Here is a 16,389-nt window from a genome sequence, read left to right on the forward strand (position 1 = left end):
TCTACAGAACTTATAAAACTCAACACTAAAAAAATCCAATTAAAAAATGGGCAGAGGACATGACACTTTTTCAAAGAAGACCTACAGATGGCCAATAGACATGAAAATATGCTCAATATCACTCATCCTCAGGGAAATGCAAATCAAAACCACAATGAGATATTACCTCACACCTGCCAGCCTGGCTAAAATCAAACACAAGAAACAAGTGTCGGTGAGGATGTGGAGAAAAATAGAACTACTGTATGATCCAGTAATCACACTAGTGGGTATTTACCCAAAGAATACAAAAATACTAAATCGGAAGGATATATGCATACCTATGTTACTGCAGCATTATTTACCACAGCCAAATTATGGAAGCAGCCCAGGTGTCCATCAATAGATGAAAGAATAAAGAAGATATGGTATACATACACAATGGAATATTATTCAGCCATAAAAAGAATGAAATATTGCCATTTGTAGCAACATGGATGGGACTATAGAGTATAATGGCAAGCTAAATAAGCCAGTTAGAGAAGGACAGATGCCATATGATTTCACTCACGTGCGGAATTCAAGAAAAAAAAAGGAAAAATTAAAACAAGAATCAAACAAAACAAAGCAAAACAAAACAGACTCTTAACTGTAGAGAACAAATAGATGATTACCAGAGTGTAGGTGGGTGGGAGATGGGTGAAATAGGTGATGGGGATTAAAAGTACACTTATCTCAATGAGCACTCAGTAATATATAGAATTGTTGAATCACTATATTGTACACCTGTAACTAATATAACACTGTAAGTTAACTATGCTGGAATTAAAAAGAAAATAATGAAAGTGTGTGTATGTGTGTATGGGGGGAGGGTTGGATAAAGAGACAAACAGAAAGAGATTTAGAAAGTAGAATTTACCCTTCCTTAAATTATGCAGTTTTTACAATCACTTAAATTAGGCATCATTGTAATTCACGTTATTTCTCTCACTGTAACTGTGATCTTAGATCTTACCTTTCTACATAATCTAGTAACCTGGAACAGTGATTTGAAGCAGGAGCATCATGACCTCCTACTGCATAGAGAAAACCATCGCACGTGGCCACTCCAACACCTCCTCTCCTCTTACACATTGGAGCACACATGTTCCACTTATTTGTATGAGGATCATAGTATTCCATTGAACTCAAACAGGAACTTCCATCACGACCTCCAACTGAATATAACCTAAAAACACAATCAAAAAAACAAGATTTAATCTTATGGTCTGAATGACAAAATATAAAAAAGGAGAAGATCTTTAAAAATATATTTTCGATCACCATATGAGTCCCAAATGGTTTTTTTTAATGTTTATTTATTTTTGCTCACATGCATGCAAGAGAGAGGCAGACAGAGGATCTGAAGCGGGCTCTGTGCTGACAGCAGAGAACCCAATGTGGGGCTCGAACAGTGAACCAGGAAATCATGACCTGAGCCAAAGTCAGACGTTTAACCAACTGAGCCACCCAGGCTCAGCCACTCTCAAATGTGTTTTAATAAGATTAGATGTTATGGAATTTTTGCTTTAGCCAGGGGACATTATAATTAATATAATGGGAAATAGAAACTGGAAAGTACAGTATTAAGTTTAAGTAAATGTGCAGGAAGACACTATTGTCTAGTATATAAAATCATTCAGGTCTTAGATTTGCAAATGCATGCTCTCATATTCTTTAGTAACTCTAGAAAATGATGTTTAAACTGATTTCATATCCTAGATACATATTTTTTAAAAAGCTGTTTTATGTTTCTCTTAATGTTGAGCATGATAAAATGTAACTGACTGCCCAAGTGTGCCCTTTATGGCTGTAGGCCTCTTTGCTTGATTACTCATGGTTGTCTGCTAGGTCTCAGTCTTCAGTGTGTGGAAATTAACCAACAGGAACATTTTAAAGGACAAGTGTTGGGCAATTTAACTCGCAGAAACACCCAGAAGTGAAATATTCACTAAGAAGTTTTTCTCATTCTAAATACTTTATGAAATCTGAACTTCATTTATTTCTATGAACATCTAACTCAAAAGAAGTACGCTCTAATCATGAGATATTATTAAAATTTAAAATTAAAATTATTAAAATTTAAATATTTGTCATTTAAATTATTAAAATTTAGATATTATTTAAAATGTAAAATTTTGCAGAAATTTTACTTATTGAGTAAATATCTCCATACAAGGCATCTTGCACAATCCCTGGTACAGAATTTATATATAAGAAAAGTATCCCCCATTTTTTCTATTGTTTTAAAGGAATTGTTGACTTCAAGCTCCTCTTTTATTTATACACATTACACTGACAAATTATAGTATTGATTTAGGTGAACCCAGCATTGCTAATACAGTATTTATGTGCAAGAATGTATCACACATTTTCTTTTTCTGTAATTATTTAAAATACTAACCTACAAATATATAGTTAAATGTATATAGAAACTAATGATAATTAAGCATATTGCTTACATTACAGAATTCAAATATTGAGCTTGGGAGTATAGCCTTTTATTTGGAAATTAAATAGTCCTGCAAAGTTCACAAGTTACAACATCAATGACTTCTTTAATGTAATTATGCATATTTCAAACACTATTCAGTCCCTTTCTTCTGTGTGAACCCTCCCTTAATAAAATCCAGTAACACAGGGATTACACAAAAAAGAAATTTATGTCATGCCTTAATGAAAATGACATAATATTTGACAGTCCCTTTTGTAACATAAATGTTTGATGTATAGTAGCTATTATTTTATAAATTACCTACTGCAGCTTAGGCTATGTTATCATGGTTTCTTTCATTTGGTACATGTCACTCATAATGTTTTTCTATATAGATTTTATGGTATTATATAGTCCACAGGTGAACAATGAAATTACTATAATTTCAGTATAATATATTGATTAATACAAAGGCAAAATTACTTGATAAGAGTAAATGCACTGAATTTTTCCTCAAAAATGAACTTTGAAAAAGAAATGAGGAAACTGTCATTTGTGTAAAAGATAATAGTGTCATTTTGGACTGCTTTATGAATTCCTAGTTAAAACTAATGATGTATTTTAATACTTGAAAGATTTTGAAAATTATGTACTTTACAAATATATGCTATCAAACAACATCTCTAATCCACTTATTTTGAAACATAAATTTGCTAAGTGACTAAGAATTAAATGGAAAAATAAGTAACAATAATAACTATTGCTGTAAGTATTGTTAAAGTTATAAAAATAACCAAGAGATAGAAACAGTATATTCTCAAGCAGTTAGAAAAAAGGCTATAATGTATACACATAACTACATGGACAATTATCTTCTCAGATCTGCCCTCACAAGCTATTTAGTCATAACTTAGGTTAATTCCCTGCTTTGTTTCACTCCAATGACAAATTAGATGCTGAGAATCTGAAGAGCAGAGAAGAATCTGATGCTAGAAGTAAATGCACTGACATGATAGGAAGTGGCAGCTGACAGTTTCACAGCGAGAAAGGAAACGTGACATTTTAACTTAGAGTTGAAAGATGAGTAGAAATTTGTACGATGAAGAAATAGGGGGGAAAGCACTACATGCAGGGAAAGCATTATGCATAAAGACAAGAGGCATGAAAGGTCACAGCAGGTGATAAATAAAGAGTGGCAGGTATGTCACATTGAAGGAAGGGGTGGTGGGGAAGGAGGGGACGAAGAAGTGCAGCTGGTGAGAATGAAGGGCTTGTGTGGTATGCTGCTGCACTGGGATTCCACTCGTGTGCAATGAGAAAAGCACAGAGAAATAACATTCTTAGGCATCATCAGGTTCCTAGTTCAGTTTAATGTGAGTATTGACCAATATATCCCTTGCATGTCAAAAATTGGCAGGAGATCAAAAATATCCCTGATGTGAGTAAACTTTTCTGAATTTTGCAGAGAATGGCAAGAATCTGAGTCTTCCCACACTACTTTCCCTAACTTATGTGTTTATTCAGCACACCGATGAGTTTAACCTCAAGTCTAGCTACCAGGTCTCAGTGTTTAAAGACCTAATTTCCAGGTGCCCATCTGAGCGAGTGCCACATATTTAAAATTGTAGTAAATAAAATATAGCAGTTTCAGGAAACAAATCCTGTATTTGGATATGGGTTAAAACGTGTTGAGACCCAGGCTGTTTCCCACTTGAAAGCATATCATCTGTAGAGTATGACCTTTTGTCAAGAACTGTGAGTAATCTGAAATTCTTTTACTACTTGAAATCTAACAAATTAGCCTATCTTAGCTTCATACATGCTGGAAGAAGACAAAAGACTCCTAGGTCAGAGGAAAAAAATGCTACTATTCACAGCACAATAAGCAACATGAGCTTCATGTTTACGTTGGGTCTTGTCCCCTGCCAAGTCGCAATGGGTAGATAAGAGACTCAAGTAAATACTGCACATGCAGCGGGGCTTGGCCTTTCTCACATCTGAGGAACATTAAGTTTAGGAAATGCTAATTCATTAAAGAAAGCTGCCAACAAACCTGCCAAGCTTTGCTGTGAAAGGAGCCATTATCTTTATTATTCTGGCCAAGGAATGAATCTGCTCTCTCTGCTCCAAAGAAAGACAGTGGTTCTATCTTCCATAGCTGTTTGATTTACAAATATCCTTGCAGGACAGTGTGAAAAAACAATTGCCAGCACTTCTTACTTAGGAAATGTACAGTAATGCTAAAATCCCATTGTAGAGCTCTCTGCAAACCCTCTTGTGCTGATTGCCTGAGGTAGCCCCTGCTATCACAACCACAGTTCAAACATCAGGACAAAGAAAAAAGTAGGAGTGCACCCTCCCCCTTTAAGAATCTACCTTCTGTTTTGTTTCTTTAGATTCCACATGTTAATAAACAAACAAAAAGAAGAGTCAGACCTATAAATACAGAGAATAGAGGCGTTTGGGTGGCTCAGTTGGTGGAGCATCCGAATCTTAATTTTGGTTTAGATCATGATCCCAGGGTCTTGGGATTGAGCACCTTGTCAAGTTCAATGATGAGCATGGTGCCTGCTTAAGATTTTATTTCTGGGGCACCTGTGTGGCTTAATAGGTTAAGCGTTCGACTTTGGCTCAGGCCGTGATCTCGCGGTGCATGGGTTGGAGCCCCACATTGGGCTCTGCTGGCAACGTGGAGCCTGGAGCCTTCTTCAGATTCCGTGTCTCCCTCTCTCTCTCTCTGCCCCTCCCCCACTTGCATTATGTCTCTGTCTCTCAAAAATAAATGTTAAAAGTTAAAAAATATATTTTTTACATATTTTATATTTATATAAATATATATATTTATATTTATTTATATATATTATATATATATATATATATATATATATATAGTTTCTCTCTCCCTCTGCCCCTCTCCCTCTCTCTCTCTCTCTAAAATAAAAAAATGAATACATTTAAAAAGTAAATAACTACAGAGAACAAACTGAAGGTTGTTAGAGGGAAAGGGGTGGGAGTGGGCAAAACTGGTGAAGGCAAAGGGGAGACACAGGCTTCAAGTCATGAAACAAGTCATGGGAATAAAAGGCACAAAATAGAGAATATAGTCAATGATATTATAATAGTGTTGTAAGGAAGGTGACAGATGGTAGTTATAAATGATATTATAATAGTGCTGTAAGGAAGGTGACAGATGGTAGTTATAACATAACTATGTGAGCATAACATGAGATATAGAGAACTTAAATCATTATCTTATATGCCAGAAACTACTGTAACAATGTACATCAAAAATACTCAAAATAAATAAAATTAAATAATCCATCTTTTATTTTGTTTTTTGCTTATTTATTTTATTTTATGTAATTTATTGTCAAGTTAGCTAACATACAGTGTATACAGTGTGCTCTTGGCTTTGGGAGTAGATAACAGTGATTCATCACTTATGCTAGAAAGTCTTTCCTGATCTCATTTTGTCTTTTTCCAAGAAAATTAACATTGTATAAACTGTATCCTGGGTAAAGTTATTTAATTAACTTTATACATTGTTAATAGTTCATACTTTACAATATAGTATATTATTATAATTTTTAATAGTCATACTTTATCAATAGTGCATACTTTGGGATGACTGTAACCAAACCCGAGTTCATCTGCCTGATGAGTAGCAAAGACCATCACTGAAACATGGAGTATGCAACAAAGGGAGGGTATATTCCAGAGGCAGCCAAATGAGACAGAAGGGCAAGTCTCAAAACTGCCCTTCTGAAAGAGTAGAGTAGGGGAAATCTAAAGTCAAATGGAAAATAGCTGGTGAAACTTTGCCACTGAGGGGCACCTGGGTGGCTCAGTCAGGTAAGTGTACGACTTTTGATTTTGGCTCAGGTCATGATCTCATGGTTTGTGGGATCAAGCCAAGTGTCAATCTTTGTGCTGACAATGTGGAGCCTGCTTGGGATTCTCTCCCTCTCTACCCTCTGCCTACAAAATAAGTAAATAAACTTGGGGGAAAAAATGAAAAAAAATTGCAGCTGAGAGTAGCCCTGTTAACTTTTTGGTTACTAGTTTCCATCCCCACTGTCTTTTGATCATTGCTCATTCTTGAGGGAATTGGGATGATGACCTCTCTATTTACTTTCTGCTGGAATGGGGGAAGATTGGGATTAGAGGAATGGAGCATTTAGTTCCAGGTTGAAACCCAACATTCTGCATTACCAAAGTTTTTGTACTTTGGTTATCACTCTGTTTTATCTAGGACCTTAGGGGAGATTTGTTGTAAACAAGTAGCTTATTGTACTTATTGACTGATATCTTCAAACCAGTTCTCCTAAATAGCAGTTTTAGGTCCATCAGAGACTTGCTAGACCAAGCAGGCTATTTCAAAGTTCTCCTTACTGACTGTGTGTAGGGAACCTGTGGATTCTTGTCATGCATGTATGATGAATCATGGCTTAATTCCCTTAAGTTTCACTGAAGAATGGGTGGTAAAAAGCACTTCATAAGATCCTGTCCAACAAGGTTGGAGCTGTTACTCTAGGTGCTCGGTTTCCTACGTCTTTAAGCAAGGAAGGGGCAGAGAGAGAGGGAGAGAGAGAGAGAGAGAGAGAGAGAGAGGAGAGAGAATCCCAGGCAGGCTCTACATTGTCAGTGCAGAGCCCAGCACAGAGCCCAGCCCACAAACTGTGAGATCCTGACCTGAGCCAAAGTCATATGCTTAACCGAAAGCCACCCAGGTGCCTTTTGCTGGAAATTTTCATAAGGAATTTCAGATTGAATTTTTAAGTTTCTCAAGGCTAAGAGAATACTTGCTATCAGGCTTTGCCTGCAATACCTGCAGATCTGGATGAATTCCTCTCATCTATAAGTCCCCCAAATATCCTGAAGTTTCTGCACCTACCAGGAAGTGCCTTGGTATGACTCCTGGGAATCTTATAAACAAGGTTTTAGGATTTTTCCAAGGGGCTTCATTGGCTGCACAAAGCCAACCTTGGCTCTTTGAAACTACATGGTTATATCTGAGTCTATGATTGGCTCCCTCAAATACGACTGTCCAGCCAAAGCCTCAGTCAAATGAGTGTTTCCAACAGTGTCCTGTCACAAGGAGACCAGATTCTTACTGAACTCCTGCAAATAAATACATTATCATGGAAATATAAGAATAATCACTGAGAATTTTTGATTTCTGGAAGGACTGTAAAGAGAAAAAGATAAATGTTTCATATTTGTTTACAAAGAAATATTTTATCAAATTTCTGTAAGTCATAGATAGCCTTAAGTCTGGAAGAGAAAACTTTAGAGAAAGAAGAGCCTCTTTGGATGCAGCTTTCCCATTACTTCTGGAAATTCTTAGTTGAGTTTTATGACCTTAAAGATATCAGAGACCTGTATTTGTCATTATGGTGAAATTGACAAGAAAATTCTGTGACATACAACACTTTAATAATTAGAATTACACTTGATGACATTTACACCAGAATGTATCAAAACCTTAGGGATTTTGTATAATTTCTAGAATAGTTATAACATTCAACCATATAATACAACTTAAGAAGATTTATCATCACTTATCTGACAATGCTTGTGTAAGTTGACATACCAAAGAAATAAGCCTAATTAGTCAAAAATACATTATATTCCAACAAGATGAATTTTTTTTTTAAAAAAATGTATGTAGTTCCTCCTTTATTCCTCCCTGTTATCTCCCATGTTGATATATACTTATTGAGACAAGGACATCCAGGGCACTGCATGGATCTGAGTTCTTGCGCTAGATGCTGTGATGTGCTGACTAGAATCTCTATCAGGAATGAAGGACTCTCAGCTATAGGAAGGCTGCCAAGAGTCCTCAGCTCTCAAAGGCCATCAGGGATCGCCTTGACTGAAGACAGCTGCCTTGCCAAGGGCATGCCCTCTGCCCAGGTGGTCACATCCTATGACTGTCATAAAAGTCCAACCTTTTTGCCTAAATTTAGAATAGTTATGAAGGGTAATTCAACTTTTGGAACTCCTCAGAGAATTAGTTAAGGCTTCTGTTGATATTGTATCACTGCTCAGCTTCTGCCTAATCTTGCTTCGTATGCTTCCTTCTCTTCCCCAATAAACTACTTTACGTACTAATCTCCATAATCTTAGTCAGTCTGAACCACATACAAAATTCTTTTCCAAAGATCCCCTTCTCATAAACCTTCTACAGCTGTCTTTTTTACATTCAGAGTTTGTCCTAAGTTTTCCCTTTTTAAATACCCAGTCTCATTTCCCTTGCATACAGAGTTGTTTCCCTTATTATTTCCAGTAGTCTTAATTACATGTATTAAAATTATTTATAACTATTTTTTATTTTTAGATTACCCATAAAACTTCATGAGGCATTGGACAAAGTCCAAGTTGTTTTTTTTTTCTTTTCTGATGAATTTTTCAATGGAGATAAGTTGAACTTATTTGACATTCAATAAGCACAGAAAGAATAAAAATTTCATACATAATTCTGAGAATTCTGAAGACATGTCCATTTTAATTAAAACAACATTAAATTATCTTTAACTGAATTATTTTCCCAGATCATGTGAACTTGCAAAACAATTGGGTTAGTTTCTATATTTCTGAGTCTTAGAATGCCCGATTTTTATACGTGTTTACCTTTAAACTGACTAAATAGAGCTCTTTTGCAAATTAATTTTAGCAATACAATCCAGAAGTACAGAAAATATCACATTTACAACATATGTGGAGACACATAAAATATATAAACAAGATAACAAAAAACATGTTAAAGGCCTAATTTCCAAATATCTCTTTACAACACAAATCTAATTGCAAGATGGTATTACAATTTATGGGTCCATTAATTGGCCATTTTTATCTGGAGTCTAACAAATATTGTGTCCAAGCAGTATTGCACAAAAAAAAGATTGCCAAGTTTTAAAGAATACAGCCCAAAGGGCCACATGCAGGGGTCAAACTATCATTTTCCATTCTCCAATGAGAACAAAGTTGTTTTTTACTATAAGCTGCATCAATAACCAAACCAAATTAAGTCCAGAGTAACTCTGTGAGCACTGGTTCCTCCCTAAAAGTCAGAACGTCACCTACTGAACTAAATGGCTTCCTAGTCATCCTTTTCTTAATCAAGAAAAAGAGGCCAAAAGAACACAACCCCATATTTGGAGGTAACCGAATGGGTAGCAGAATGTAAACCAAACCAAATTGGAGAAGACTAAGCTCATCTGTGGTTGCACACAAAATACTCACCATGAGATGTCTGTCCAAACTGAAATCAAAAACCATTTCCTTGCCATAGTAGGAGTGGGGACCCAGGGATGTTCTCTAGGACAAAGAGTCCCAGCTGCTGCATGGACTCATCACCTAACGCCTGTCAGCAGCTGGGGACCTACAAACCAAGGGCAAAGAGCTTCTGCCTGGCTCACCAAATCCGTAAACAAACTTAAGTCCCTCTGCCAGATGTGCAGCAAAGACAATCACTAAGACATGGCGTATGCAGCAAGGAAAGGATTTATTCCAGAGGCAGCCAAACAAAGAGACTGAAGGACAAGTCTCAAATCTACCCCCTCCACCCTCCTGAAGTAGGAGAGTGAGGGAAATTCAAAGGCAAAACAAAAAGATCTGAGTAAAACCTCACAGCTGTTCTTATTAGTCTGCAGCTTACAGCAGTTCCATTAACCCTTTGGTTACCAGTTTCATGGCTACAGAAAGTGTTTCCAATACCAGTGCTTCCATATTTGAAGGTCTTACTGACTAAGCCGATGATATTCAAAATATAATTTTCACTCACAATGTATTGTTACCTAGAAACCATGTTCAGACATCCCTTCCTTTGCATAATAAAAATATAAGAATTTCACACCCCCCACAGTGTAAGACCTTTGAAGCAACTCCCTGGATCCAGAACTCTGTGTGATCCTTTGTTTCTCAATGGATAGAGAACTCTTTAATCTGATCCCAAGAGAAGTCTTGTCGGTGCTGCTGTCAGAATACTCTAGTATCTGCCCTTCCGAGAGCTCTCTCATGAGATGTTCCTGTTAGAGTATCTTACAGTACAGCGAGCAGAATTTCAGTAAGCTTACAACAGGTTCTATGAATGCTCTTGTTCCTGCTTGCTATGAAACGTGGATGCCTGTGGCAAATCTAGTTTAGATTTGCTGACATTGCAACATGGCTGGTAAGCAAGGTTGTATGTAGAAGTCTGATAGAAAACACTTAACTCTAATTATTAGAACATGCCCATTTTTTTTTTTTACAAGAAACCTCTACTTGTAAATATGCACAGGAATTGGGGTCAATTAACCACATTCCAAAAATTGGTAGAATTCACTAACCTAACACCTGGTAGAAATGGTCTCTACTACCTAATCCTTCCATATTTCCTTGCCAGCAACTCCTCTCCACCGATTGCAATTCTGCATTTCCTTCCTTTCATGTTTTCTATTTCCCTTTAACATAATGTAAGCTCTCTGAGGGCAGATTTGATTTATTTTCTTTGACAAATCACCATGGCCGGTACATGTTTGTACATTTTTTTAAATGGATTAAGTTCTTGGATTTCAGTTCTTGAAAAAGGGTGATTCATCTATAGAATTTGTCAAAGAAAAGGCACCTATGTTCCCCTGAAATAAGATTTTGACAAATGGCAGAAAAAAGTATTAATCATGTGTCCTGGGGACACAAAAGAAGGAATGATTAAATTTAAATGGGTGAAGTTAAAAAAGTGGTTTATGGAAAGGTACAGATTGAACTAGGCTTTGGATGATGGAAAATAATATAAATGGTCTCATTTAGGTTTTATTTGGGTAAAAGAAAATCTAATGCATTTTTAATACTTCCTGACACTATTGTCCTCAAATGCAATAACCTGAATCCTTTTAGTATTGATGTTGCCACATGGAATTCAATGCACACAGAGAACCAACGAGAGTTGTGCTAGGCTAGAGTTGTGTCACTTTGGAGAGATTTCAAATGTATCCAAAGATGAGGTGAAAATTTGAGCAGAGAAACTAGGTGGACAGTGGGAGGTGAGTGCAGAGTCACGAGATATTAAGAAAAAAAAAATGGAAAAGAAATTGAAGCAGAGAGATGAATCTGTGAAAGGGCAAAAGTGTGTGTACCGTGTCGGCATGTTCGAGTAAACTGAGTGATTCGGTATGGCTGGGACATAGGGCGCTGGAAGGCAGCCGGTAGAAGTGGAGACGAGAAGGAAGGCTAGGTGTCAATCATAACAGGTAGTGTATGCCAGACTGAGGGATCTGGAAGCAGCCATGCTCCACAGGGAGCTCAAATGAACTGTCTTCCTTTGCTCTACATTCTAGTTCTGAGGCATGGTTTATCCAATAATCCCTTTGGACCACGGGAATACACTATATCCAGTCTACTAGTGTGATGAGACTCTGATAATTTTATAGTTTCCTTGGAAAATTATAAATTATTCTTCAGCCAGAGTGATCTTCATAAAATGCAACCGTGTCACTGCCCTTTCTTAACCTTTTATAACATCTTTACCTATACTAAGTTGCTGTATGACCCAGGGTCTGCCTTTCTCTCCAAATCCTTGCGGCCACTCTCTCTCATTATGTCACAGACAAACTTAACTTGTCTTCCTTTTGTTTGCATGTCACACTCAGGGGCTTGACACAAATTGTTCCTTTTCGTTACAGTGCTCCCCCACTTTCTATAAATCTGTTAAATTAACTAAGTCCCAGATTAAAAAAAAATTTTTTTCCAGGAGATAAATTACATACTTCCTGAGCCTCTTTGTAGTCCCAGGGAAACTCAGCAAACAAGGAGTTGTTTTTTAATGTGTGAATCTAAGACAATACAATTTTAATACAAATTATTTATCATACAAAAACTTAGGCAATTTGGGATCCCAGCTTATGAAAAAGAATAGTAAAGTTGAATACAAAACTAGAAATAGTATCTCTCTTGGAAGGCGCCTTGCAAATGACAGTCCTTGAGGCTTAAGTTACTGTGCTAGATATTGGTGCACACTGGAGAAAACAACACACATTTACTTTGTAAGATTCTTCAAACTGTGTCAGTTTCAGGCTGCACAGAAATTGCAACTGCCCGGTGAGTATTATTAATATGAAGTTTTGAATGAATGAGCAGAATAAGTTTTGCCACAGTGAATCATGAAGCGAACCCAGCTATTTTTTTCTTGTTTGTTTTTAAGATTCTCTGTAGCATACATTGATTAAAAATTCAGGCCTATTTATGGGTGTGCTCAGACAATATCAGTATCTGCTTCTTGAGCTAACTCAGGAAATAAAGAGAAACAAACCAGAAAGACCGTTTAGCTACAAAGTTTGAGAAATCAACAGAGAGCAAAGAAAAAACAAAAAGACTCACTAGAACAGATACTATTTGGGGATTCTGAGGTTTTATATGGCCAATGACCACATCGCAATGTCTATTCACTGTTTTGTTGTGTTTCCTTCATTTATCAAGTATGTTGACTCTGCCGGCATCAGATGACATATCTACTACTTAGCTTACTCTGTCTTATTGGAAGATTGACCAAAATGTTTCATGAAATTGATATAATTTTGCTCTTGAATTTATCAGAATATACTCATTAAGTTTAAGCCATGAAACAATTATTTATTTTTCCTCAACAAATGGTATCATAAAGGATCTAAACTTAAAAGGACTGTTAATTGGCTTTTATTAGTATAATTGGGAAAATTATTCAAAATAATCTTCAGAGAAGCAACAGTCAGGTTAGAATGACACATTAGCGATATGTGAAAACAAAACAAGGAGAAAAAAAATCATGAGAAAAAGATAAACGGCTGTCCAGGGTGATGCTGAAACAATTTTCTGCCATGAGTCTGAACCATGAAAGGTCACTTTCTAGTAATTATGTTTCTCTCTGAGTAAAACAGAAAAAGCAACTAGACATTAATAGACAGTCATCAAATCACAGAATTTTGAGGTCATTAAATCACACTCAGGAGAAAAAAAAAGATACTCAAATGAGAACTATAATATTTTGATTTAAAGGAGAAAGATTATTTGAAAATGAAGTAATTTAAAATACTTACGTAGAATATCTGGATTAAATTTGGGACAAAAGTACTCAAAATGTAACAATTTCATGAATAAAAACTAAGATTAAATACTGTCACACTCTGATACTTGTTATGAAGTATGTTATTAGAGGAAAACAGGATTTCTTAAGATATTACATAACCTAGCTGACCAAAAATTACAAGGACAAGAGAAACGACCAAACTGATGAATTCCATGTATAGCCAATATAAAAGCCATATACTTCAAGACATATACTTCAAGAAGAAGATAGACAAATGACTAATAAACATTTTTAAAATGTTCAATCTCATTAATCTTTAGTGGAATGTGATAGCTCTATCCACTAGAATGTATAAAAAACATAAAAGATAAAAGAATGACATTACCAAGTCAGTGAGGTATATAGTATCCAGAATTTGTTTTTAATGTTTTTATTTTTGAGAAAGAGACAGAGAGAGAGAGAGAGAGAGAGAGCAGGGGAGGTGCAAAGAGAGAGGCAGACAGATGATCTGAAGCAGGCTCCACACTGACAGCAGAGGGACCAATGCTGGGCTCGACCTCTTGAACCGTGAGATCATGGCCTGAGCCGAAGTTGGACGCTTAACCGACTGAGCCATCCAGGTACCCCCTGAGTACCCAGAATTTGAATACACTTTTAATGTGTAAATAAATTCAGAAAACAGCTTGCAAAAGCAGTATCTACTAAAGCTGAACGCAAGAATGCCACATAGCCTAGCAATTGCAGTTCCAGGTCTATACCCACCTAAAATGTGTACCCATGCTCACAAAGGATGTACATAAAGACATGCACAGCAGCACTGTTCTTATCAAAGTATTTAAAAAATTTTTAAGGTTATTCATTTTTGAGAGACAGAGAGAGAGACAGAGTGTGAGGGGGAGGGCCAGAGAGAGATGGAGACACAGATCTGAAGCAGGCTCCAGGTTCTGAGCTGTCAGTACCAGGGCCCGACTCGGGGCTCGAACCCATGAACCATGTGATCATGACCTGAGCTGACGTCCGGTGCTTAACTGACTGAGTCACCCAGGCGCCCCAGCACTATTCTTAATTCAAGAACTGGAAACTATTAAAATGTCCAGTTATAAGAGATTGAGTACATAAAATTTCTATACATTAAAGAATAAACTACAAAGATAGTTATTAATACTATCTTTTATTAAATTCTGAATTTCAAGACATAAAACAAGTCAATAAATAAAACTAAGTCAAGCACAAATTGATGAATAAAAAAACAAGAGGAGAAAGCACGCATAGCTTCTGTATATGTACATGTTTGATTAAGAGACTGTTAAAAACTGAGAACAAATTGAGGGTTGATGGGGGGTGGGAGGGAGGGCAGGGTGGGAGGGAGGGCAGGGTGGGTGATGGGTATTGAGGAGGGCACCTTTTGGGATGAGCACTGGGTGTTGTATGGAAACCAATTTGACAGTAAATTTCATATATTAAAAAATAAAAAATAAAAAAAATAAAAAATAAAAAGAATAAAAATAAATAAAAATAAATACAGGAGCACTTGGCTGGCTCAGTCTGTTAAGTGTCTGACTTCAGCTCAGGTCATGATCTCACGGTTTGTGGGTTCAAGCCCCACGTCAAGCTCTGCTGAGAGCTTGGAGCCTGAAGCCTGCTTCGGATTCTGTGCCGTCTCTCTCTGTGCTCTCGCTGCCCCTCTCCCCCCATCAAAAATGAATAAACTTAAAAAAAAATTAAGAACAATAATGAAACAGACAAAAGCTAAGGCAAAATGAAATTAATAAATATGCTAGCACATAAAAATATCAAATTAGGAGGAAAATAACAATACAAAAGGAAGTTTTATAACAATACAAAATGGAATATTATTAATAGTCTAGAATTATAAACAAAATAGGCCTGCATTCCACTTTAAAATATCAGTAAAATAAAAATTTAAAAAAATTTTTAACGTTTATTTATTATTGAGAGACGGACACAGAGCATGAGCAGGGGAGGGGCAAGGGACAGAGACACAGAGCATGAACAGGGGAGGGGCCGAGAGATGGAGAGACACAGGATCTGAAGCAGGCTCCAGGCTCTGAGCTGTCAGCACAGAGCCTGATGTGGGGCTTGAACCCACGAACCGTGAGATCATGACATGAACTGGAGTCGGATGCTTAACCAACTGAGCCACCCAGGCGCCCCAGTAAAATAAAAATTTTAAAGGGAATATATATAACCATGTACATATACTTTCTACCACTATTTCTTTCTCTTGCTCAAGAAACTTCTGATGTTTATAGCAAGTTATAGCAGATAAATTGTAGAAAGCTTCTCAATTCATGTTGTGATTATTATTATCTAAGATATCATAATGGAAAATGTTCTGAAATGGTTTTTCAAAAGCTATGTGGACCACATATAGATGCAAAATCATAGTTAGAATATGGAATGCAACAAAATATCAAAGGAATAATGAAACATCAATTAGTTGGTTTTATTTTATGTATGTAATGATCATTACAGTTAGAGTATTTATATAAACTACCACATGAATAGGTCAAAAAAGAAAAAAGATACCATTTTTCATAGATTCTTGGAAATAATTTAATAAAACATGAAACCAATGCTGTTTTTTTAGGATAAAATATCCACTAAACAAACTGCAGACAATAACTTGCCCTTAACATCATGCAGTACATATATCTCAAAGAATAACTAACAACATACACAGATTATGAAACCTTAAAGTCTTTCCAATTAGAGGACACAGACAAGGACACCTGGTCTCATTACTATTTATGCATTATTTTAAAAGTAAAAGCAATACAGTAAAAATGAAATAAATGTAAATATTAATAAAGAAGGGATAAAGTTTCATTATTAGTTTACTATATGTTTATTTTCCTAAAAAATCAGTTATTAT

General features: G+C 36.2%; 1 protein-coding gene across 2 annotated transcripts in view; it reads right to left on the reverse strand.

Moving 5' to 3' along the window:
• Positions 1-16,389, reverse strand: part of KLHL1 (kelch like family member 1) — a 362,590-nt gene that overhangs the window by 23,181 nt on the left and 323,020 nt on the right. For both annotated transcript variants that reach the window (XM_049647049.1, XM_049647048.1), the window contains one exon: positions 995-1,207. In XM_049647049.1, the coding sequence (XP_049503006.1) occupies positions 995-1,207 (213 nt within the window). The remainder of the gene's footprint in view (positions 1-994; positions 1,208-16,389) is intronic.

Source organism: Panthera uncia (assembly GCF_023721935.1).
Source record: "Panthera uncia isolate 11264 chromosome A1 unlocalized genomic scaffold, Puncia_PCG_1.0 HiC_scaffold_16, whole genome shotgun sequence".
Lineage (NCBI taxonomy): Eukaryota > Metazoa > Chordata > Mammalia > Carnivora > Felidae > Panthera > Panthera uncia.